Below are 25925 nucleotides of genomic sequence, written 5' to 3' on the forward strand. Positions count from 1 at the left end.
TATTGTGCAGCAGATTTTAAACTGCACATACACAATTAGCAGAGTTTCACTTCTAACCACTGGGCTTTCCTCGATGGCTGAGGAAGGTCCACAGAACCTGGTAAATTTGCAAATACAATGCTGGCCTGTATAGATGGAACAAACATTTGGCAACTTGCATTTATTTACCTCATTTAGCAGGAAAACGTTCCACAGTGATTACAAAAAATACCAGACTCAACGAGGAGAAATTAGCAGTATTGACGGATATTGACCCTCGTGGCACAGTACATAGAACTGCCGCATCACAGCGCCAGGGACCCAGGTTCGATTCCGGCCTTGGGTGTGGTCTGTGTGGAGTTTGCATGTTTTCCCCCGTGTCTGCATGGGTTTCTTCTGGGAACTCCGGTTTCTTCCCACAGTTCAACGATGTGCAGGTTAGGTGGATTGGCCACGAACAATGTGCGAGGTTACAGGCATAAGGCAGGGTAGGTAGTGTAGGGAGTGAGCCTAGGTAGAGTGCTCTTTCAAAGGATTGGTGCAGGCTCAATGGGCCGAATTACCTCCTTCTGCACTGTAGGGATTCTAATAATAATCGTTATTAGTGTCACTAGTAGGCTTACATTAACACTGCAATGAAGTTACTGTGAAAATCCCCTAGTCGCCACACTCCAGCGCCTGTTCGGGTACACTGAGGGAGAATGCAGAATGTCCAATTCACCAACAAGCACATCTTTTGGGATTTGTGGGAGGAAACTGGAGCACCCGGAGGAAACACACGCAGACAACGTGCAGACTCCACACAGACAATGACCCAAGCCAGGAATCGAACCTGGGTCCCTCGGGCTGTGAAGCAGCAGTGCTAACCACTGTGCTGCCCAACAGGAAAAGCTTTGTAAAAGAGGTGAGTTTTATGCAGGCTTTCGAAGGAGAAGGAAGTCGAGGATATGGGAGTGAATTTCAGAGTATGGCAAATAATTGACTAATGGTTAAACCATGCTTATGCCAGACACTACTAGAAATAAATAACAATTCACATTACTGTTGTGGCACTTTTGCCCCACAGAAAACATCTTCTTCAGGTGGGTCAAAGCTCTTCCAAGAGTAGTAATGTTGTAATGTTTCAGTTGAAATTAGTTACCAACCAACTGTGCCGTAGGTCAAACTTAGCAGTGCTTTTCACTTTTTTACAGTAGAATGAAGGGCACGTGATCTTAGTTTATGGCAAACTTGCTTATATATAAATTCTACTCGGGGTATATTTTTTAAAAATATAATTAAAACAAAAATGTACCATCCACCACAACTGAGTGGGGTAATGCAGCACATTACAGAAAAAGGTGGTAGGGGACAAGTTGATTTCCACACATTTCTCATGCATTGATTTGAAATCCTTATCCCTCATAACCAATAGAAAGCAGTATGGAGAGGTTGAACACTCCATGAGTGAAATTGGACTCAAGTCAGCAGTTTGTTAATTGCACACCATTCCACCCACCTTTTGGATAGAGTCAGATTAGTGGAGGACATAAATTATTTGTGTCAGTATCAGGGAATGGTGCATAATACAATAGTGGAATGCAAATTTACGAAGATATATTCTTTATCTCTCCCCAATGCCAATAACTAAATTGCCTTTTATACATGAATGCAACCAAAATGCTAATCGTTAACTTTCATATTATCTTGGTAAACATGCCAGACCCTACAATAACATTATCCTACAATAACATTTCCCTCCAAAGTGATACACACATTCCACACTATGCTGTAGAAAATTAAATTTGTTCACATTCTGGTGTTACCTCTTTTGTGTATTACACATGCACTGTACTAACTCATATTGTCATGACATCCTGGGTGAGTGCGCAGTTAATTCCAGCCCACCTGGCCCCAAGTCGCAACACAGGTGAAAGATTTTATTTGAAATACCCGAGGTCCTTAGTTGAGCCCAATAAACTGTAGTCACCAGGGTTGTAAATTTAACACAAGTAACTTTTTATTATGTACAGTATAATTAAACAGACAGGAAATGTAACTATCTACTACCCTTGCCAGACACCCTTTCCCTATGTACGCTCACTCTTCATATACACACACAACACAGAGGGGAAAAGGAAAGAAAATAATAATAAAAATAAAAGGATAAGGATCGTTGATGCACTGGGATGGGTTCTAGTTAGACTTTCTAAAGTTCATTTTTTTGTTTTGATAATTATTCCTTCTAGACTTGAGATGGTTTTCTCTGTCAAGATTGTCTACCTTCTCTGTAGACTCAGCATCATTCTGGGTTCCCAGCAAAGAATGTGCCAGGCACTCATTGCTTTCAGAACAAGAGCAGTTCTTTCACTTCAGCAAGCAGGAGAGAGGGCGAGCGTTCCTTTCACTTCCAAGGTCTAAACGCTTTTGCTCAGTTCTGTTAGAAAGCACCATGCAGGAACCAATCACTGACCATTGTCAGGCAGAACACTGTCCTTGGCAAATCCACCAGTTGGCAGTTAACCAACTGATCAAATTCCCTTGAAACCTGGTTTTAAGATCCACCCAGTGCTGAGGAGTCTGGCTTCTCCTCTCCAAAAACAAAACCTGGGAACACAGTATCCTGACAAGCAATCTGTTTCGACTTTGAGTCTGCTGCTTAAAGGCACATCCTGCTTATGGGTCCAAAGTAATAAAATAACATAAAAGAAATGAGAACAAAGGAAGTAAACAGAAAGGACTCTTAGAATATTACAAAGTAAACGCCAGGGGACAGAATGGGTTGTTATGTCACTTGCACAGGGAGCTGGTTAAAGCGGCTTTACTGGCGCCAAAAATGTTCAAAACGTAACGAAATTGATAGACACCCAAATAACTTTTAGAAGGTTAACAGGAAGAAAAAGAGAAAAAGCAAAGTACCACGGATGCTGGAAATTTGACATAAAAACGAAGCGCTGGGACCACTACAACAGACCAGGCAACATCTGTGTGGAGAGTGCGGCCGGCGACCTTTCATCGGAAGAGAGAAAATGGAAGAATTGTGTACAGGAATCGACCGAAACCCTCTCAAGTACTTGACAGAAAGCCGACATGTCAGAAGCAGCTGAAACACCAACTGGCTAACTGGCAACTGGGTGGCTTGGCCAAGTGACAACATTGGCTGCACAACCTGACGGCTGAAACCGCACATGAGCCGAAGAATTATCCGCCAGTCTAACAACGCCACAATCGGAGGGAAACAAATCTCCAATGACGGCAGAGGTAGGTGATCAAGGGTGACTTGCCTCTCAAGAGAGCCCCACCATTTCTGATTTACCTATAAACAATCGGTTCTCAAATAGCCAGGATGCAGAAAGCAAAAGGCGGCGATGAAGCTGGAGGAAGCCGTCCCCGGCTGGACAGAGTCTGGACTGCGGGGCACAGGGTCACTCTTGTCCATTGGCCTCACTGCTGCCGGGCCTTCCAAGTTGCTGTACGGGGGGGCGGGGGAGGGAGGCCTGAGGAAACTAGCCCGCCGTCCCTGCAGCTGACATGGGCAAAGCGAGTGTTTGTGATCACGGTGAAGTATATTTGCTCGTGCGAACTTTCACCCCGACACTCTCACTCGTATCCACGCAGCGGCGCGACCCAACCAATCCGGAGCGGGTGGCATCGCTGGTCATTCTGGGAGTTGTAGTCTTCCCTCGTCCCGAGTTGTGGCCGCGCCGGTTGGACTACACTGACCGGCGGGCCACCGCAGGTCAGGCTGGGGTTATAACCGAAAAGCTCAGCCGCGAGCGCTGTCGCGCAGCTCAGTAGTTTTGGGCGGGATGCAGTGAGCAGCTCGCTGACAGATCTCCGACGAAACGTGAGAAGGGATGAAACCGGGACGAGAAACTGAAACGAAGTTATGAGAGAAGCACCAATATGGTTGTCTGTACATGGGGAAGGAAAGCGCACAAGCTCTTCAAACATGCAGATTGGCATCCGTTTGGCAGCACCGACAATTATTGCACCGTCAGCCATGCGCTGTTTATTTTGTTTAATACGCCCTGACTCCCCCCCCCCCCCTCATTCCTTAAAGGGTCACTTTAAACCCCCTCTCTTGTTAAAACGCAAATAACTTTTATTTCTCTCTCCGCCCCCCCTCCCTCCCCAATCAGAAGCAGCTCTCAAACATGGCAGACAGGAGGATCCGCAAGGCTCGCTTCAGCAGCCGGGACCTGTGTGTCCTGGTGGACGCGGTGATGGAGAGACGGGAGGAGATCTTCGGGAGCGGAGGCGACCCTCCCGACACGCAGAGGAGGAGGGATGCCTGGCGGTACGTGACGGGCAGAGTCAATGCGGTTTCCGGAACCCGCAGGACCTGGGAGGAAGTCCGCAAGAAAGTCCACGACTTGAAGAAAAGCACCAAGGTAATGAAATGGTGCGAAAGCCCTCGCCGCCAAACAGCGAGCCCGCGATGCGAGTGCCACCGGGGAAAGATTTATTTCCCAACGCTAGAAATCCAAAACAAAAGCTGCACCGAATCAGTGAAGTATTGAACAAGAGTGGGCGCGCACTCCAGCTTCATAAGATGATGTAGTTGGTTAGCACTGCGGCTTCACAGCGCCAGGGTCCCGGGTTCGATTCCCGGCTTGGGTCACTGTGCGGAGTCTGCACGTTCTCCCCGTGTCTGCGTGGGTTTCCTCTGGGTGCTCTGGTTTCCTCCCACTCGACCCGAACGACGTGCTGTTAGGTAATTTGGACATTCTGAATTCTCCCTCTGTGTACCCGAACAGGCGCTGGAATGTGGTGACTAGGGGCTTTTCACAGTAACTTCATTGCAATGTAAGCCTACTTGTGACAATAAAGATTATATAGTTGGTCTGGCAGCATCTGGAGAAGAGTCACATTGCACTCGAAACGTGAATTCTGTTTTCCCTCTCCACCGATGCCCCCAGACCCTGCTGAGTTCTGGGTTTTTTTGGGCCAGCATTTTCAGTTTTTGCCTCAGATTTCCTGCATCCGCGATGTTCTGCTTTTATTTGACATTACTGCGGTTTATTGGCTCAGATAATTATTGCCTTAGGTCTGTACTCTTTTAAAGGAAAAGCTCGCTTATAATAGAAGATCATGGCAGGCGGCGGGCGGTGGTGGTCCCCCAGATGTCAAAACATTGACGGAATTTGAAAATGATATGATAGTTGTATTCGGAAAGGAAAGTCTCGAAGGTCTTCGGCCTGTGGATATAGGTACCATGCCAAGACCCATTTGTAAGTAATATTTTATTCGGGTGCTCTGATTTGCACAGGAAATGTTAAATGAGTATGTCCATCCACTACATAAGCAGGCTATTTTGTATAAATGACAGTGCAGCACAACCAAAATGGATTTGGGTTTACTCTTAATGTACTATTCTTTTCCCTCTTCAAAGCACAAAGAGAACACAGTGGACAGCATGTAGTATCAGAAGAACAACATGCACCCGAATACCAGTTGTCATCGATCCCACTCTGCAACACAGATTTGCCTCTAATTAGAGGTATAAAGGATGAGAATCAGGAAACGCCAAGTGAGTCACTGAGCACTAGTGAAGAATGGGAGGAAGTGGTGGTGGGTGCTGAGGGGACAACTGTTGAAGCATGGAGACCCAGCATGGTAGGGGCCCTTACTCAGCTGGATGCAGTTACAGACCTTAATGGGCCAGCTTTCAAACGAAGACTGTTAGAACATGGAGTTCGTGTTGAGCAGTCACTAGCCTTCATGCACACCACTTTGGAAGATGGTATGATTAGGTTGGATCAGCGGTTATCATCATTGCAGTCAGCCATTGAGCAGATAGCAACCCCAGTGACAGCTGCAGTAGAAACATCACTTATGCAAGCTATCGGCACAGCAGGAGCATCTCTTATGAATGCCCACAGTGTTGCTATGGACGCATTGGGGTCAAAACTTAAAGAAGCAGTCGTGGCTGGCTTTGATTCACTGGGAGAACAGTTACATGGAACCATGACCGAGGGATTCAAAAATCTTATTGCAGCACAATGTTCTACACTTACACAGATGATTGCGTATTGTGAGGAGATGCCCTCCACAAGTGGCATGAATGAAGTTCAGGCAGTTGACATTCATGTCAGTACCAGCTCTGTGCCACCACATATCTCTGCACAAGTAAGTGGGGGCGGTAATAATTTAACAAAAACAGAAAGGATGCCCTATTATCATTCTTTAACGTAAAACAGTTTACTATACTAGTACGTTTTAAAAATAGCATTACTGTTTCCTCAGCTGTCATTCTATTTTAGGGGTTTGTTGTTTCCAATCTAATTAAGAACATAAGAAATACGAACAGGAGTAGAGTATTTGGCTCCGGGTCCCTGTTCCACCATCATGGCTGAACTGATTGTGACATTAGCACCACTTTCCTGCCTGCCCTCGTAATCTTTGACTCCCAACTAATCAAAAATCTGACTGACTCAGCCTTGAATATATTCTTTTTAAAAAAAAATTTTTTTTAATTCCCCATTTTCACATTTTCTCCCACATTTACATCCATCAACAATAAACAATAATCAGCAAGATATGTCAGTCCCCATAATAACAACAATCCCATCTACCCACCAAACCTCAACCCGCATGTTTACATAAACAAATGACAAAAATAAATCCGGGATTACCCATAGTCACCCTTAATCTTACACAGCTCCCACACCCACCACCCCAGGCCTCCAGCTCCTCCCGTCCACTGTCTCTTGTAAAACTCCTCCCCCTACCCTCGGTTCCTTCCCCCCCCCCCCCCCCCCCCCCCCCCCCCCCCCCCAACTTTCCACCCCGGCTAGACCACTCGGACCCTGTTCTGCCAGGCTCCGATGGCCGCAGCCCCTCCCCCCACTTCACTCCCATTCACTGGCCGGCACACACCGGCCAGCGTGGAGGCCCCTGCCCGGGTCCCTTTCCCACTTGCCCGGCCCCAGGAAAGCCCCAAAATCCCCTTTTAGCACACAAACCCCGCCTATCCACCTACACCCCAAAGAACTCTCATTTCGAGTGAAAGTCCCGTCCCTTCCCTCGTCCAAATATATACCACCTTGGCTCCTTTAATCTCTACACCCGCGCGCAGTGATACAAAAAAGAAGAAAATACAGTCATGAGGTTACATCGGCACATGGCCATTCTTCAGTTTGTCAGTTCTGCCACAGTCCTTCTGCTTTCGCAAACTCCTCCGCTGCTTCCGCCGTTCCAAAATAAAAGTCCCTGAGCTTGTAAGTCACCCTCAGCTTCGCTGGATATACAGCACCGCACCTTGCTAATGTACAGTGCCCTCTTCACCCGGTTGAAGGCAGCCCGCCTCTTTGCCAGCTCCACCGTAAAGTCCTGGTCTGCACGTATACCAGCTCCAGCCCACTGCACCACCCGCTTCTGCTTGGCCCAGCTCAGGACCTTCTCCTTCACCCTGTACTTGCGGAAGCACAGAGTCACTGCCCTTGGCGGCTCACTCGCCTTCGGTACAGGCCTCCACGACCGATGAGCCTGATCCAGTTCATATCGGGAGGGTTCCTCCCCCTCCCCCAGTAGTTTTGCCAGCATCGCGGCAAAATACTCAGTCGGCTTCGGTCCTTCAACTCCTTCCGGCAGCCCCACAATCCTCAAATTCTGTCGCCTGGATCTATTTTCCAGGTCTTCCATTTTTCCTCGTAGATCCTTGTTAGTATCCATCACCTTCCGCATCTCTTTCCCGATCGAGGCAAGTTGATCACCGTGCTGCAATAACGTCTCCTTCACTTCCTTCAGCGCCTCCCCTTGCTCTCGCACCTCCGCCACTGCGCTCGCCACCTCCGTCCTCACCGGGAAAACCGCCTCCTCCACCAGCACACTCAAAGCCTCCCTCATCTCCTTCCTCACCGTCTCCATGCATTTCGCAATCTGCGCCAACTGCTTTTCAAATTCCGCAGCCATCACCTTGGTTATTTCTTCAGCCGTAAGCAGTGCGGCCTTCCCTGGTGCTCCAGCCTCCATTTTTCTTGGTGACCCCGCGGTGACCTTTCCACTCCCCGACGGACCTCCAGCTGGTTTTTTTTTGGCCGTTTTTCTGCTCACCCTCAACATTTTTCTTTGGGGTTTTTTTCCCTCCTGTGTCTTCTCAGTGCCTCCTCCGTGCCTTCTCCCTTCTTCTGCCACCTCCGCGGACCCTGGGACCGGGCTTAAAGCCCCGAAATTGCCGTTCCTGAGCGGGGGCTCTCCATTGTGCGGCCGCCTCCCGCCCGCCGACACCGGAAGTCAGCCTTGAATATATTCAATGATCCAGCCTCCACTACTTGTTGGGAAAGAGAATTCCAAACACTAACAAATCTCAGAAGAAATTCAACCACATCTCATTCTTAAATGGGAGAGCTCTTATTAAAATTTGTCCCCTAGTTCTAGATTCTCCCGTGAGAGGAAACATCCTCTTCGTATCTGCCCTGTCAAGCCCCCTCAGAATTATATGTTCCAATAAGATCACTTTTCATTCCTTTAAATTTGTGAATCTCAGCCCAAACTACTCAACCATTTTTCATAAGGCGGGCTAGCCCCTTCATCCCAGGAATCAGCCCAGTGAACCTTCTTTAAACTGCTTCCCTTGCGTATGGTCCTCCTTGAGTAAGGAGATCAAAACTGCACACTGCTCTAAATGTGGTCTCATCAATGCCCTGTACAGTTGTAGCAGAACTTCCCGACATTTATACTTTATACCCCTTGCAATAAAGGCCAACATTCCATTGGCATTCCTAATTACTTGCTGTACCTGCATACTGACTTTGTTTGAAGTATACCCAAAAATAAACACCATTGTACATTTAAAAGATGTCCCAGTAAATGGTAATGTAGTTGTGTGATATAATATCGATGTTAAGGTTGCACTTCAAAGTATTCATACTTTTCAGGCTGGAGAGAAGTTAACATTTGGAAATAGCATCCACAAACTTGTGTGTCTACCATTTAACTCCGGACAATGTGTATTAAATAAAGCATTAGCATTATAAAGTTTTTTGTAAAATTCTATTGCAGTAATCTAGTTAAATTTGTGCCATTGCGAGTTTTTGGCTGGCATTAATACTGTCCTATTTCAGGCAATCATTTGCGCTCAGATGCAAATACAGTCTCATCATTGTTGACTCTTAAGTATATGTTGAAAAATGCATCAGAAGAAAAATATATATTTTAAAAAAAATCTTTTTATTGGCATTTCCCATATTTATAAACAGTTGTGTGTGTATATATACACATCACATTTTTCTTGCCCGCGCCAATTTCCTTTATTATACAGAGAGGTTTAGTTTGTCCTTTGTTTAACTGACCCGAGGTGCATTTCATTGCCTTCTGGATCGGTCTATGGTTCCTCACCGTTCCCCGTTGTCGTCTTCCCCCCCCCCCCGGCTTCGGCTGTGCTTTTCTTTTCTTTTCCGGACAGAATGGAATCATCTCTCATGGTTTCCTCGCCTTCCTTCCGCCTCCGCACCCTCCCCCTGGGTTGCGCAGTCTTTTGGAACCTCATCTATCTTGGTGTTTTTAAAAAAAAAAAAATTTATTAGGTTACTCCTTGTTGCTGGCCTCGAACAGGTTTTGGAACAGACCGACAAACTTCCCCCAAGTATCCAGGAAGCCTTCCTCTGACCCTCAGGTGGCATACTTAATCTTCTCCAGGTAGAGAAATTCCGAAAGGTCAGCGAGCCAGTCTGCAGCTGTAGGTGGTGCTGCCGATCGCCAGCCGAGCAGAATTCTCCGGCGTGCGATTAGGGAAGCGAAAGGGAGGGCGTTGGCCCCCTTCCCCATGTGTAACTCTGGCTGCTCCGATACCCCGAAGATTGCCACTATTGGGCATGGCTTCACCCTCATCCCCACAACCTTTGACATTGCCTCGGAGAAGGCTGTCCAGAACCCAGCAAGCTTGGGGCAAGCCCAACACGTGGGTGTGGTTGGCCGGGCCCCTCTGGCACTGTTCACATTTGTCCTCCACCTCTGGGAAGAACCTGCTCATTCTGGTTCTGGTCAGGCACGCTCTGTACATCACTTTGAGCTGCATTAGGCTTAGCCTTGCGCAGGAGGAGGTGAGTTCACCCTGCTCAGTACTTCGCTCCAGAGTCCCCATCCTACCTCTGTCCTCAGTTTATCCTCCCATTTTTGTCTGGTCTCGTCCAGTGGAGTCCGGGCTCTGTCCAGTAGCTGTCCGTATATTTTCCCACAGCCCCCCCCCCCCCCCTTCTCGTTGCTTGTGCCTATCAGGTCCTCTAGTAGTGTGGCTTCTGGGGCCCCGGGGTACCCCACTGTCTCTCTGCGGAGGAAGTGTTTTATTTGGAGGTGTCTCGTTTCCTGACCTTTTGCTAGCTTCCACTTCCTGTTCAGTTCGTCTCGTGTCGCCAGTGTGTGCCCTACGTAGAAGTCCCCGACTGTCAATGTGCCCCTGTTCCGCCTCCATCTTTTGAAGGTGGTATCCAGCATGGCTGGGGGGAATCTGTGATTGCCGCAGATGGGGGCCATAAGGGACATTTTGGTTAGCCCGCAGTGCTGTCTCAACTGGGTCCACGTTCTCAGCGTGGCCGCTACCACTGGGCTCGTATATTTTGTTGAGGAGGATGGGAGTGCTGCTGTGGCCAGGGCCCGGAGGGTCGTTCTTTTACAGGATGCCTCCTCCATTTGTATCCAATCTGTGTCGGGTTCTTGTACCCATCCCCTAACTTTTTCTGCTGTTGCTGCCCAATGGTAGTTTTGTAGGTTTGGTAAGGCCAAGCCCCCTTTGATTTTCCTTCTTTGCAGTGGCTGTTTGGGAATTCTCAGGTTCTTGCCCCCCCCACACACAAACGCCATGATTAGACTCTACGTTTTGGAAAAAGGCCTTGGGGATGAAGATCGGAATGGATCTAAACAGGAAGAGGAACCTTGGCAGTACGTTCATCTTGATCATCTGCACTCTCCCCGCCAGAGAGAGTGGGAGTGAGCCCCACCTTTGAAGGTCTCTTCTTACTTCCTCCACCAGGCTGGTCAGGTTCCAGTTGTGGATCTGTGTCCAGTCTCTGGCTATCTGGATCCCCAGGTAGCGGAATCTGTTCTGGGCTGTTTTGAACGGAAGCCCCTTCAGCTCTCTCCCTCCCCCGTTTGGGTTCACTGGGAATGCCTCGCTTTTGCCCAGGTTAAGTTTGTAGCCCGAGAAAGTTCCAAACTCTTTCAGTATTTGCAGTATTGCCTTCAGTCCCTCCTGTGGCTTCGAGACATAGAGGAGCAGGTCATCTGCATAGAGTGAGACTCTGTGCTCTCTGTCTCCTCTCCGGATTCCCTTCTAGCTTTTCGCGTCCCGCAGGGCTATCGCCAGGGGTTTGATCGCTAGCGCGAACAAGAGTGGGGACAGGGGGCAGCCATGTCTTGTTCCTCTCTGCAGCTGGAAGTATTTAGAGCTGGTGGTGTTAGTTCGGACGCTCGCTTTGGGAGCGTTGGTACAGGAGCCTCACCCAGGTGGTGAACCCCGCTCCTAGCCCAAACCGTTCCAGTACCTCGAGGAGGTATTTCCATTCGACTCTGTCCAAGGCCTTTTCTGCGTCCAGGGAGAGGATCACCTCTGGTGTTCTCTCCCCAGAGGGGGTCATTATTACGTTCAGCAGCCGCCTGATGTACGCTGTGAGCTGCCTACCCTTGACATTTGGTCCTCTGCAAACACCTCTGGTACACAGCCCTCCAGCATTTTGGCCAGGACCTTTGCGAGTATTTTCGCATCCACGTTCAGCAGTGAAATGGGCCTGGGTGATCCGCATCCCGTCAGGTCTTTATCTTTTTTGGGTATCAATGAAATTGTGGCCTGCGCTAGCGTGGGAGGCAGGGTGCCCCTTGCCAGTGAGTCTGCAAACATGTCCCTTAAGTGTGGGGCCAGGACTGGTGCAAATGTTTTGTACAAGTCCCCCGGGAACCTGTCTGGTCCCGGTGCCTTCCCCGCCTGCATGGAGCTGATGCTCTCCAATGATTTCTCCCAAGTCTATTGGTGCTCCCAGCTCCCCCCGTCTGTCTTCCCCCACAACTGGTAGTTCCAGTCCGTCATGGAACTGTTTCATCCATATAGTGTGGAGCGTGGTCAGAGATAACGATCGCGGAGTACTCCGTTCCCGTGATCCCTGGAAGCACCGATTTCCCTACTGCAAAGAAGTCGATACGGGTGTATACCTTGTGTACTTGTGAGAAGTATGAAAATTCCTTCTCTCCTGGGTGCAGGAACCTCTATGGGTCCACCGCCCCCATCTGCTCCATAAATGCTCCTAGTTCCCTGTCCATGCCAGTCTTTTTCCCTGCTCTGGGGTTTGATCGGTCGGTCAGTGGGTCCTGTACACAGTTGAAGTTGCCCCCCATGATCAGTCGGTGTGTGTCAAGATCGGGGATTTCTGCCATGGTCGTCTTTATGAATTCTGTGTCGTCCCAGTTGGGAGCGTAGACATTTACCAGTACGACTGGTGCCCCTTCCTGGACACTGCTGACCATGACGTACCTTCCCCTGGGTCTGTAACTGTCTTGGTTTCCGTAAACCTCGTCCTCTTGCTAATTAATATTGCTACTCCCCTAGCCCTCGTCTCATAGCATGAGTGGGATGTCTGTCCCACTATGCCCTTTCATATCAGCAGTCGGTCTTTCTCCCTCGGGTGCGTCTCTTGTAGGTAGATTATGTCTGCTTTTAGGCTTCTTAGCTGGGTGAAGACTCTGGTCTTTTCACTGGGCTGTTGAGTCCCCTTATGTTCCAGGTGGGGTTTTTTTGACACCCCCCCCCCCCCCCCCCCCCCCGGGTCCTGTAGGGTCACCCATACTTACCTGGTGGACGCGCCCCTGCACTCCGGGATTTCCCTTCGTTAGGGGGCCATCCAAAATGGCCACGGTCGCCGCTCTCGCCATGAGGTCGGACCCCAGGGCTCCGGGGTTTCCTTTTGCCCAGGGGGCAGCCAACATGGCCACCAGCCATGTGTACGCCATGTGGCTGCGTCCCTGCACGGCAGGGTCTCCCTTCGCCCTGAAGCCCTCCTGAGTGGCTGTTTGTGGCACCATCTTGGTTCCTCGCCCTGCTCCAAGCCTGCCGAGGTTTGTGTTCGTGCTGCTTATCTACCTCACCCTTCTCTTTGCTTCTCTTTTATTCTGCGCTCTCCCCCTGACTCCTCTCCCCCCCCCTCCCCCTAGTCCCTGTTCCTCTGTCCACCCCGGTGTTCTTCCACCCCCCCCCCTTCCCTTTTTGTGCCAGGCGCTACCTCTCCCCTGAGAAGCGCGCCTCGGCCCTCCTTTCTTCCTGCCCTCCCGTTTTAGCACTCCTCGCTAGCACGGTGGCCCCCCTTCCCAGTACTTGCCTTGCTCTGGTCCTGTTTTACCTTCCTTTTGCTAGCCCTTGTCTCGCCCTCATGTCCGCCTTTCTCACCTTCATTCACCTTGCTTCGCTCCCCCCCCCCCATTGCATTGAGAGATGGAACGAGCATCGGGAACGAGTTAGCACAGTCCCGCACAGTGCACCAAACACGTGTGTACAGTTCGTGATCGTATTGTCTCTGTTTGCGGTCTGCCCTCTGCTCTTTGTTCCGATTCTTCCTTTCTTTTCCATCACCGTCGCTTTCATGATGGAAGTTGCGGCTGTCCCTCCCCCAGTTTGTTCACTCTAACGAACTCCGCTGCCGCTGGGGTGTTAAAACAACAGCTCCTTCCCCTCAAATGTTACCCAGAGTTTGGCCGGGAATAGCATCCCAAATTTCACATTACCTTTGTAGAGTGTTGATTTGGCCCTGTTGAATTCAGCCCTTCTTTTGGCCAGGTCCACCCCAATGTCCTGGTATACCCTTATGGTCTTCCCTTCCCACGTGCTCGATTTAGTCTGCCGGCCCACTTTAGGATTTTTTCCCTGTCTTGGAACTTGTGCAGCTTCACGATAATCGCTCTGGGCTGCTCCCCGGCTTTGGGCCTGGGTCGGAGTGACCTGTGCGCCCTGTCGATTTCTGGGGGGTTTGGAAATTTCTCTCTTCCCGCTAGCTTGCCCAGCATTTGGGTGACGTAGCCTGTTGGGTCTCTGCCCTCCATCCCCTCTGGCAGACCCACCATTTTAACATTCTGCCGTATGGACCTATTTTCCTGGTCCTCTACTTTCCCTCTTAGGCTCCCCTGGGTCGTTATCAGCCTTTTCACCTCAGTTTCCTGAGTTACCATCCTGTCGCTCTGGTCCGAGGCGGCCCTCTCCGACTCCTGAATCGTTTTCTCCTGCGCCTCCACCTTCCTTTCTAGGCCGTTAATGGTTCGCTGCATTTTATCCGTTGTCTCCGCCAGCATCTCCTTCATCATTGTGTGGTGCTCCGTCCTGAGTGCCTCCCTCATGGTGTTTATATCCATTTTTATCTCCTCCTTTATGGCTTTGATTTCCGTTTTCAGCACGCTTCTCCATTCCTCCCCCTGTGCCGGGGGGGGGGGGTGAGGAATGGTCGCCGCGTCCTGTTCCTGCTCCGCTGCTCGGCTCGCCAGCTTTTCCGCTTCCTGGTTCGCCTGAACCTCTGTGTGGTAAACCACGGTATTGCATTGTGTTGTGTTGTACATGCGTGGGCTTGTCCAGGCTGGTTCCACCTGTGGCTCCTCACCACCTTTATACATAAGCCCGAGGGGAGTCTCCTCCTCCGACCCAGTTTGCGTCCAGAGGCAGGAGGCTTGCTGTTTAGTGTATTAAAGCCTCAGTTACGTTCATCACTCGCCGTGTGTTTATTGATAGCGGCATATCAATTTAATACACTAAACTGCTGAAGATGAACTCATCACTCAAGCCCGATCGCTTGGAGCTGGACCCAACCGACATCACAGAAACGTTTGAGCACTGGCTAAGCTGCTTAGAAGCGTACCTCGCATCCTTCACCGAAGACTTCACAGACCTCCAGAAGAAGCAGATCCTCCACGCACTAGGGAGCCCAAGAGTTTTTCTCCTCATCAGGGACACTCCTTCGTACGCGGAGGCAATAACGCTGCTGAAGGGACAATACGTGAAATCCGTGAACGAGGTGTATGCTAGGCACCTCCTCGCCATGAGACGGCAACGCCCTGGGGAATCACTTCCAGAATTCCTGCGTGCCTTGCGTATACACTGCCGGAACTGTGATTGCCGGGTGATATTGGCTACCCAGCACGCGGAGCTGCTGATCAAGGACGCTTATGTCGCGGGCATGAACTCAAACTATATTTGCCAGCGATTACTAGAAGGGGGGACACTCTGCCTCCCAGAGACAGTGTAACTCTCCACTTCGCTGGAGGTGGCCTCCCAGAACATGGGGGCCTACACCTCCGACCGCGCGGCACCCTCGTGGGCGCAGCCATCAACCGACCCGGGTGCAACGGAAGCCTGGGCCGCATAGCGGCCCACCAACGCTGGAGATCCGAGGTGCTACTTTTACGGCCAGAGTAATCACTCCAGACAACGCTGCCCGGCACGGAACGCAACGTGCAACGGGTGTGGGAGGACGGGCCACTTTGCAAAAGCCTGCCAGGCCCGATCTCCCCTACAAGTTATAGGCCCAGTAGCGCTGCCTGTCGGGGCCGCCCCCAGCTGCCGCCCCACCTGCCATGTGCGACCTGTGGGCACCGACCGCCATCTTCAATTTCGGCCGCCACGTGCTACCCATGGGGGCCGCCATCTTTAGCGTATCCTCCAACCGCCACGCGTGACCCACGGGGGCTGCCATCGCGGATGCCACCCGCGACTCATGGGGTCCGCCATCTTGGGACCACTCCGCAGCCTCCCGGGAGCCCAGCTCACCCGACCATACGCTGGCCGCCGCTACCTCCGACTGATCTACCAACAGCCTTCTGAAGCTCGCCTCCATCACGCTCGACCAGTCCCGGCCGCACCACCTCGCAAAGTCTACGATGACCGTCCGGAGCAATGAGCACGAGACGGCCTGCCTTTTTGACTCCGGGAGCACAGACAGCTTCATACACCCAGATACGGTAAGGCGCTGTTCCCTCCCAATTCTACCCGCGACCCAGAAAATCTCCCTGACTTCCGGATCCCAAGCAGTAGAAATCCGGAGGTACTGTGTCGCGACCCTTACTGTACAAGGCGTAGAGTACGCTAACTTCAAACTCTACGTCCTTCCCCATCTCTGCGCTGCCCTATTGCTGGGGCTTGACTTCCAGTGCCACCTCCAGAGCCTTATTTTAAAGTTCGACGGACCCCTGCCCCCCCTCACCGTCTGTAGCCTCGTGACCCTTAAGGTCGCCCCACCCTTCCTCTTTGCAAATCTCACCCCGGACTGTAAGCCCGTCGCTACCAGAAGCAGACGCTACAGTGCGGGTCCAGAGGCAGGAGGCTTGCTGTTTAGTGTATTAAAGCCTCAGTTATGTTCATCACTAGTCGTGTGTTTATTGATGGCATATCACTCCACCTCGCCCCGTGGGATCGTCTGCCTGCATGGCCGCAACTCCTGCTTTTTTCCTTCACCTTCGCTGCTGCTCCTTCTTACATCTCCCCCCCCCCCCCCCCCCCCGCCCCAAAAAAAAATTTTGTTCCCATCCCACCAAAGAAAAAAAACCCCCAAGGGATTTTTCTCCTTTTAAAAACAATTTTTTTTTTCAATTTTCAGAAAGGAACTAGAAAGGTTGGATAAAAAAATGATTATTTTGTTTTTGTGTTATCCTCTCCGTGCCCTGACTTTCAGGTAGTTTCTGAGTGATCCCCACTCCTCCTCCACGTGCAGTTCACCGGGATCAGTCTCTCCTCTCTTTTCTCCCCCCCCCCCCCCCTCTTCAGCTCTGTGGAACGTAGCTTTGGCGCCTGGGCAGGGCCGATTTCGCAGGACTTAATTTTTTTTTAAAGAACTCCCCGGGTAACCCCCCGAAAAAAGCCACAATTTCGTGGATGTGCGGGAGCGTCTTTGCTCAGAAGAAAAATATAGCTTGAAAGTTCAAAGACCCTGCTAAAATTTGAAAAAAAGACATGTCTAGAGTTAGTATTTAATAAGTTGGTTTTAAGAAATTAAAAAGACTTTTTAAAATGTTGCAGGAACAGATCTTTTTAATAATCTTTCATGATCTGCTCCAAGAACGTATGTTTGATTTGAAGGTAATGTAGTATTAATCGAATAATGTTTGAGTGTAATTTTATAAATAAATATTGCAGTTATTTGTAACTGTAAAATATTGGTCCTGTGTTTGATATTCTTCCATTTTGAGGAGACTGAAGATGAGAACACACACAGTTCAATGTGTATTCTACCACATTTAGGATAATTTTTAATCCAATGTTGCATCATCTCTGCAAAGGGAGAATATTTAAAAATGTTACAGATCATGGGATCAAGGTCCATTCATAGTGACTGGAGTAAACCTGCTGAAGGAAAAAATATTGTAGGTTTTTTTAATAAACATATAAACAACAACATAAACTGAATTATTTCTGGAGCATGTTTATGTATTTTCTTCCAGAGGCTGTGTAATTCAATATTGTCTGTAGCTTAAGCAGGTAACTCAGCCAACAATGAAGTTAAATTCAATTGAATGAACTTTATCTGAACCAGTTAGCCAAGTCAGCTGTGTTCCAGATTTACTGCTGACATACAAGAGGATGAAAATGGGGGCCATAATAGTATAAGAGGCAAGGACAGCAGGTAGTTCTGACAAAATGTTAAAACTCTTATCTCTCTCACCACAGATACTGCCAGCCCTGCCATTTCCAGCAATTTTGTTTTTCTTTTGAGTATATTCATTTTTAAAAAAAAAATTATTTTTTAAATTTAGATTACCCAATAATTTTTTCCAATTAAGGGGCAATTTAGTGTGGCCAATCCACCTACCCTGCATATCTTTGGGTTGTGGGGGTGAAACCCACGCAAACACGACGGGGAGAATGTGCAAACTCCACACGGACAGTGACCCAGAGCCGGGATCGTACCTGGGACCTCGTCGCCGTGAGGCAGCTGTGCTGCCCTTTTTGAGTATATTCATGCACGGTTTGGGAATGGTGCAGAAAAACAATAATCGGAAAGAGATACGCCGATACTAATCTGGTTTGGGTGCAATGTCCTTGTGAGAAACTAGATAGGATAAAACAAGTAAATGATGGGGGAAAGGTTAACAAAAATGTCTATTAATAAAGACCAAATCAGAAAAGGTGTCATGTAAAAAAAAATGCTTAACTTGTTGAAATTCATAAATACGATTGCTTAAAGCAACGCGATGGCTGTTATGACAGTCAGAAGCGACAAAAGGGGTGCAGGTGCAGCTAAAGTATAAGAGCAGCAGGAAATGGATGGGAAAAGAAAATGTATGTATTACTTCAAAAAACCAAGGAAAGAATGAAATTGTTTTTAGGGAGGGTATGCTAACAGACATAGAACCCCAATGGTGGAAAGACAAAGCATAGGCTCTTTTTAATAAAAAAAAAAAAAATTTAATGTGCCCAGTTCTTTATTTTTCCAATTAAGGAGTAATTTAGCCAATCCACCTACACTGCACATCTTTGGGTTGTGGAGATGAGACCCACGCAGACATGGGGAGAATGTGCCAACTCCACACTGACAGTGACCCGGGGCCAGGATCAAACCCAGGTCCTCAGCGCCATGAGGCAGCAGTACTAACCACTGCACCACCATGCCACCCCCCAAAGCATAGGCTCTACAATAAATAATTGTAAACAATTTTAAAAAAAACCTTCAGGCTCTCGTAATCAGAGTTGGTTACTTCAGTGCCACCTATGTTGGAACCAGGCCTGGGAGGTCTGAAAAGTTTGTACGCAACAGTACCACTTTTGACAGCTCAAAGGAGCACTCTGACTTCTGATCCCATAGAAATAAATCATACCTTTGGAAACCATCAATGAAACTGGGCAGAGTATGTACAGTGCCCTTTGTGCTCAGTTGTTTCTTTCTTGACAATTGAGCTCTGATGTACCCCATAGCCTGCAATCTGCATACAGGAAGGATGTCTGCCACCCTACATAGGCCCATATGAAGGACTGAAACACAAGTGTAAGTGGGACGTGATGATACTGTACGCTGTTGGGCAGCTACCTTTAATGACAGGGAGCCAAGGTTATAATCCAGCCCAAAGCATTGAAAATGGAAAGTTAAGTTAAATTATAGATAAATAACAACATGATGACAAGAGTTTGTGTGAGAACATTACGACTGACATAAAAAATTCTAGGTACTAAGTGTTGCATCTGTTATGGGCCAGGGTTTAGAGAACACCATAGAGTTCACCTGACCCACAACTATTAATAGATTTCGCTTATGGGAAGCACAAGGGCCCACTCTACATGTGTGATGCAACAGAGATCTAAAGTACTTAACATTTATTCATAGAATAAACATTAACATTTTATAAACACACAGTAAACATCTTCGCAACTATTAACTCAAATACTCTCCCAAAGAAAACAGTACTCTACAAGTAACCCTTAATCTTTCCCAGCAACATCCATAAGACAAATACCCTCTTTAACAAAGATAGCAGGTTTTAAATTCTCTACTGAGAGCAGTTATCACTTTTAAATTAGCAAGTGATCTGAAGATATTCTTTACATGCAGAGATCAAAATTACGCCTTGTTTGGCTGGATGCAGCTCCAACTCTGAAAACAAAACTAAACACACTGTAGCTGCCAGCTCAAAAACGAAAGTAAAAACAGACAAGACAGCCCAGCTCCACCCACACTCTGACATCACTGCAGCTATTTGATAAACACCCATTTCTTTTTTAAAAATAAATTTAGAGTACCCAATTCATTTTTTCCAATTAAGGGGCAATTTAGCATGGCCAATCTACCTAACCTGCACATTTTTGGATTGTGGGGGGCGAAACCCATGCAAACATGGGGAGAATGTGCAAACTCCACGAGGACAGTGACCCCGAGCCGGGATCGAACCTGGGACCTCGGCGCCGTGAGGCAGCACGGCTAACTCACAGCGCAACCGTGCTGCCCTAAACACCCATTTCTTAAAGGTACATCCACTACAGCTATTTGATAAACACCCATTTCTTAAAGCTACTCTCACATGACATATCTGTGTACAATTTCTGTCATGTGGGACTTTAAATCTACAATAGAAAGCTTATTAAGTGGTAAACAAATTAAATTCTGTTCTAGTTTTTCCTAGTACTCTATGAGCACATTTAATTTTGTTTGTTATTTGACCTGAAAATAAATTGTTTTAATCTATTAAAAAATTATGCTGACTCCTGAGTAACTCGCTACTGACTGATTCAATGATGCAAAAGCAAGTCATAATACTGTTGATTAGGTGCACACTTCAAATGCCTGTTCTTCGAAGCTGGTTGTTTTCTGTTGAGCCCGGTGAACAACCTTAAAGTGGATCAGGCTGAGCCTGGCACATGTTGCGGTAGCATTGACCATTCCTAGTGTATCTGCCCAAAGACCCTCCTCCATCTCTCCCCCCCAGCTCCTCCTCCCACTTACGGTTCAGCTCCTCCGTCTGCGTCTCCTCCGAACCCACAAGCTCTTTATACATGTCCGAGACGCTCCCCTCCTCTATCCATCCTCTAGAGACCACCCTGTCCTGAATCCCCCTTAACGGCAGGAGTGGGAAGGTTGGTACCTGCCTCCGCAAAATGTCCCGAACCTGTAAATATCAAATCATTCCCTCCAGCCAGTGCAAACCTCCCCTCCAGCGCCCTCATACTCAAGAAGCTACCTTCCAAGAACAAATCCCCCATCCTCTCTATCCCTGCTCTCTGCCAAATACGGAACCCCCCATCTATCCTCCCCGGGGCAAACCTATAATTGTCGCAGATTGGGGACCACACCGATGCCCCTTCTGCTCCCACATGCCTCCTTCACTACCCCCAGACTCTCAGGGCCGCCACCACCACCAGACTGGTGGAGTACCGCGCCGGCGCGGACGGCAGGGGCGCCGTCACCAGTGCCCCTCAACTTGTGCCCTTACACGAGTCCGCCTCCGTGCGCACCCACGCCCCCCCCCCCCCCAGCCACCTCCTCACCATGGCTATGTTAGCCGCCCAGTAATAATTACTGAAATTCGGCAGTGCCAGTCCACCATCTCCCCGATTCCGCTTGAGGCCTGGTCACATTCTGTAATAAGATTAAAAATAAGACTAGCTATCTTTAATTTCATATCGTTTAAACTGTTAAAGAGTTTACTTGGAGGTTAGGAAGTTGGAATGAAAAGTAAAGAATTGGATTTAAAAAAATAAACTGATAGGGATTTAGCTGCACTGAGGACTTGAGAGTAGGTTAGCAAACATATAATTTGTTAAGCAAAGTGGAGACTAACAATCTAGGGACCGAGATCATAGCCACTCCCAGTAGCAAAGCAGAGTTCTCCCAGAGAATCAAGCTGTTGTGCAAAAAGGAAAGCAGAAGAAGTTTTGTACCCCCTAATTCTACACTAAACTAGAAGGTTCCCAAAAGAAAACTACAGGACTTGTGTGGTACGTATTGCTGGATTTTTTCTAATAGTGTTAAAACGTATGGAATGTTGCTTTGGGGAAGGTTTATTCTCATAGTTTAGGATAGTAGATACATTTAGATGGGGGGGTAATTTAAGCATACAGTCTGGGTAACCATTACTGTAGTTAATTGTAAATGTTATTATTTAAAACACCCATGAAAGGCAACAGTAAAGTTCAATAAACATTTTGTAATTCGAATAATTTACAACACTTTCCTCACTGGGTTTCCTCCTTTCCTCACTTTTTCCAAACCACAAAAATAAGTAGTTAAGAACCGATGTTCCCTCCTGAGATTTGGGATGCCTTCACATTCAATGTCAGCAAGGTTCATAACACGAAGTACAAAAACACTCCATCTGTAAAAATGAAGCTGTTGATCATTAAATAAATAGTTCCCTTCAATGCAAGAAGTCTGATCAAACTAACAAAGTGTGGACAATTATTGGCACATTTTAAAAGATTTAGAACGCAAATATAATTGTTGCAGGCCATGATCCTATTGTCTACTAGGGTGTGAAACTAAGTATTTTTTTTATTTTTATGCAAATCAATTGCTTTGAAGAAGAGATCAAAAGGCTCAATGTTCCAACTTTGATTGTAAGTTCTTTCATTTTGACTCTAAATGCACAAATCTGTGTAGGTTCATAAAGCTCTCATTAATTTTTAATAATCAAGTAGGCCTACATTAACACTGCAATGAAGTTACTGTGAAAATACCCTGCTTGCCACACTATGGCGCCTGGTCGGATACATTGAGGGAGAATTCAGAATGTCCAATTCACCTAACAAGCACGTCTTTTGGGACTTGTGGGAGGAAACCAGAGCACCCGGAGGAAACCCACGCAGACACGGGGAGAACGTGCAGACTCCACACAATGACCCAAGCCAGGAATTGAAACGGACCCTGGCGCTGTGAAGCAACAGTGCTACCCACTGTGCTACCATGCCACCCTAAACTGCACTTTGAGGTTCAGTACGTGTGGGCGTTTGATCAGTTCAAATTGTGCTCAGAGGGAGTTACGGCATGAAAAATTAACAAGCTGGCAGAAGCATAAACTTGTTCCTTTTGGGCAGGAAGATTTTTTGAGTTTTGTTTTAACTGGATATATAGTACTTGGAGATAGGTAGTGAGAGAGAAAGCTATTCTCACGGGAGTTGGTTTTAGAAGGCTAAAGTGGGAACATCTCTTTCAGCTTTGCGAGAAGAAAAGTCATACTATGCAGTAGTGGTTAAGAAAACTGGTGCAGAGATCTAAAGTGCAGCTAGTTAAGGAAACTAGAGAAATGAAGAGAAGGTTCAAAGACGACTTGAGGTTAAAGGTACAGAACAGAACTTTCAGTAAAGACAGACAGAGCTGAGAAGCCAGAAATATTAAATGATTTTCAGGTTTGAGATTTTACTACAGCCTGTGAAACGCGAGTTGAAATAACTGCAGAAATCGGTGTTTGGATCTCGGAGTTTGTGCAAAAGCATTTAATGTAAAGGAAATCTAAAAGGCTAGGCGGAAAATCTGGAGTGGATTCCTCATTAGAAGTGGAGTGGAAGCTTTGGTTGAAAGGCTAGTTTGGAAAACCTGGCATGGATTTTTAATGCAAATAGCTGATGGAAAGCAATGTTTGAAAGAAGATTTTAAAGCTTGTTTTTTGGGGAGTGGAGTTTGGAAACATGTGACAATTATCTGGGGAGATTGTGAGAAATCCACGTAGATCAGTTGCGTGGCATTGGCCATTTGGTTCATAGGGGGGTGTTATTTTTGAAAACTATACATTTGTGAAGCTAAAGGGGGAATAAAGGTGTATTGTATCATAATCAAACTTTTTATGTTTAATAAATGATTATTCCTTGTTGTTAGAACTAATTGCCCGTCCCGTGACTCTGTTCCTCCATATTTTCGAAAAATAAGTAAAAGTTACAATCTTTTGAGCCAGAGTTCCATTCTGGAATCTTCCCTTCCAGTAGTAACACCAACTGGGAGCGTAACAGTATAATGGCACTAATAACATGAAGGAGGCTAAAGTGAACTAGTAAAAACAAAAGAGCAAACACTGACAGATACAACAGTGGGAATTCTTGCTATCATTAACGATAAAAAAAACCTAGTTTACCAATCAATCCATCCACACCAAACCTAGTTTACCAACCAACCCATCCACCCAAATGAAGACAAAACAAGTTCACAATTGATTCTGCTGTGCACCCACTGGGACACCACATCACAGTTGTTGAGACAGTGGTGAACCGTCCTGAGGAATTTAAGCAGATGGGGAAGAATCACTCCAATAACTTCATACAACCCCAACTTGCTACATTTTTCATCAAATCCACATATTGCAGGAAGTCACAGCCCCCTGACTATGAAACTCAACCAAATAATCTGTAATATTTTTCAATGTTGCTTATTAAATACATTGGACCATTTGACAAGACACCCAACACAAATCCCTCAAGCTAAGTAAATGTCAAATACTTTTGTGGTGCTTATTGAAATAAATTCAGCTCCAATTTTTAGGTATGTATGTGTCTAAAATACTCAAACTAGATTAGAGATTCAATTGGTCTGATCCACCACTTTAGTATATCCAAAATTAATTAATTCACTTATATCATTTGAGAAAAATTGACAAGAAATTAAGTTCTGGTACACAATATTCCTAAGAAGCAATAACTTTAATCACATTGTTCACAACCAGTCTTTTCTTACTTTTTCATATTTCCCATATCCTTACCAACAGCTATAGGCAAGGCAGCAATAGCTTTACATTGAATTATAAAATTAAAAACAAAGTAACACAATACACTGCTCATTTACACTAAATAACACTCAAACTTTAAAATTCTAAACTAATGATAAAAGGCATAAACACCCAAGAACAAATAAGGTGTACAAGTTGCACAGTGCAAAGTGATTTAAAAAAATATTTAGTGGTTTGTAACATACCAGTTAGTCTTTATTAAAAAAGTACAGTAAAGTACTCCCATGCTCAGATGTGATTGCTGATGTTACGGTTACTTCCTGATAATTTTTGTTCCAGTGAGATTCCCAATTTAAAAATTGTGGCAATAATTCCTTGTGCCATAGTTTTTGTAAAGCAAGTTGCTTAAAGCTGACAGAAAATGGGGATATTGAAGTACCTGGTCTGTCAGTTAACCATTTCACCATCTGTATTGTGCAGGTGTGTGGTTTTTACAAATAAAGAAAGATGGCATGGATTGATTGATCTCGTGCGTCAGCGCATCACAGACAATAGATTATATGAAGTTACAGCATGTACTGTGCTAGACATTATTCTGCACATATATTGCACTGCAGAGGAGATTCTGATGCATAGAGTGATATGACTAAGAAGCCATAGACACAATAACCATCACAAAACAGCCTTTTTTCTTGCACATTTGGATTGAACATATATGTCTACGTTCTGGTTATAAAGCAGAAAAAATATAAATTATAATTTCTGAAAACAATTTTAAGTAGAGAGGTGAGTAAGTATTTGCTTTGTATGGTTACACAGTGTAGAATAAATCTGCATTTAAAGGGCATCTAATTGTGTTCCAAATTTGACGTAATAAATTTTTTATGTGACTGATATAGGTCAACATCCATTCCGTTTTACATCTCAAACCTTTTTGTGTTAAGGCCAAGATTTGTGGAAGATAGTGTGTATACAAAAGGCATTACGGCACAATATGTAATATAATAAATAATCGTTATCTATGATCAATACTATTATTCTGAAAACAAATCTACTCATGACCAGTAAAAGGTTATGGCTGTAAAACATTTCCTTTTTTGCTTTGTATGTTAGAAATATGTGAACTGAAGTTTGGGAAAAGCAGAAAAAAATTCCTTGTCATCATCATTTTAAAATGTGGCATATGCGGCCAGTGACAGTTGAGAAAAGGTGAGAATATCATGTGTATTGCACCATGTTTAGAATCACTGCTACAGTAAGGATTTCAAATAGAAGTAATTTGTATATTAAAATGCACTGTAATACCAATTAAGGAGACATCTCTTGCACAATACGCATGCATGTTTGTTTCTGTCCGTTAGTTATATCCGTGTGTCAAGATCCTAACCACACTTAAAATAACAAATAAAATAGCATTTTCAGTAACTCCTATAGGCATTGCCAAGTACACAACAGTTGTAAAGATGTCTGCGTATATCTTTTTTGTACTCCTCTTCCACCTTGTCTGTGCCACTGGGTGTGGATAAATACTCGTCCTGGAACATCTTTCTAGAGAGGCTCACCACATGCCTCAATCAGTGCGATATCCTTGTCAAAATGTTACAGGCAATGCTTCAGCAATCAAGAAATCTGATTTAATAAAGATCAACCGAATACTGTATTGAGGTTTCCCTGTTATAAGGCAGAAGAACAACTCTGAACCTTTTTAACATTCATTTTGTTGAAGCTGCTGCCATCGAAAGCTTATATCCAATGTTTTATAATCTTCTTCACTATTTTGTTGTTCTTTAGCAAACTGCATGAAAACCTAAACCACATAAAGGAGAGTCATTAGGGCATTTGACATATAAACAATTATACATTTAGTAGAT

General features: G+C 46.4%; 3 protein-coding genes across 7 annotated transcripts in view; 1 reads left to right on the forward strand and 2 right to left on the reverse strand.

Moving 5' to 3' along the window:
* The window catches only part of lrrc45 (leucine rich repeat containing 45), a 129779-nt gene extending 126229 nt beyond the window's left edge, over nucleotides 1-3550 (reverse strand). The window contains exon 1 of one of the 4 annotated variants that reach the window (XM_072483427.1): nucleotides 3275-3550. The gene's annotated coding sequence lies outside the window, so the exon portion shown is untranslated. Of the gene's footprint in view, nucleotides 1-2877; nucleotides 3081-3274 lie in introns of those variants that run through there. The other 3 variants (XM_072483425.1, XM_072483428.1, XM_072483426.1) reach the window with 3 other exon arrangements.
* Nucleotides 3131-25321, forward strand: LOC140395526 (uncharacterized). Its single transcript, XM_072483430.1, has 5 exons — nucleotides 3131-3219; nucleotides 4101-4352; nucleotides 5027-5192; nucleotides 5354-6090; nucleotides 25168-25321. Exons 1-5 carry the CDS (start codon nucleotides 3208-3210, stop codon nucleotides 25180-25182), a joined length of 1182 nt encoding a protein of 393 aa, XP_072339531.1. The 5' UTR covers nucleotides 3131-3207; the 3' UTR covers nucleotides 25183-25321.
* The window catches only part of abca5 (ATP-binding cassette, sub-family A (ABC1), member 5), a 186891-nt gene continuing 184975 nt past the window's right edge, over nucleotides 24010-25925 (reverse strand). For both annotated transcript variants that reach the window (XM_072483424.1, XM_072483422.1), the window contains exon 39: nucleotides 24010-25861. In XM_072483424.1, coding sequence (XP_072339525.1) covers nucleotides 25760-25861 — 102 coding nt within the window. In that variant the 3' untranslated portion in view covers nucleotides 24010-25759. The remainder of the gene's footprint in view (nucleotides 25862-25925) is intronic.

This window comes from Scyliorhinus torazame, chromosome 18 (assembly GCF_047496885.1).
Source record: "Scyliorhinus torazame isolate Kashiwa2021f chromosome 18, sScyTor2.1, whole genome shotgun sequence".
NCBI lineage: Eukaryota > Metazoa > Chordata > Chondrichthyes > Carcharhiniformes > Scyliorhinidae > Scyliorhinus > Scyliorhinus torazame.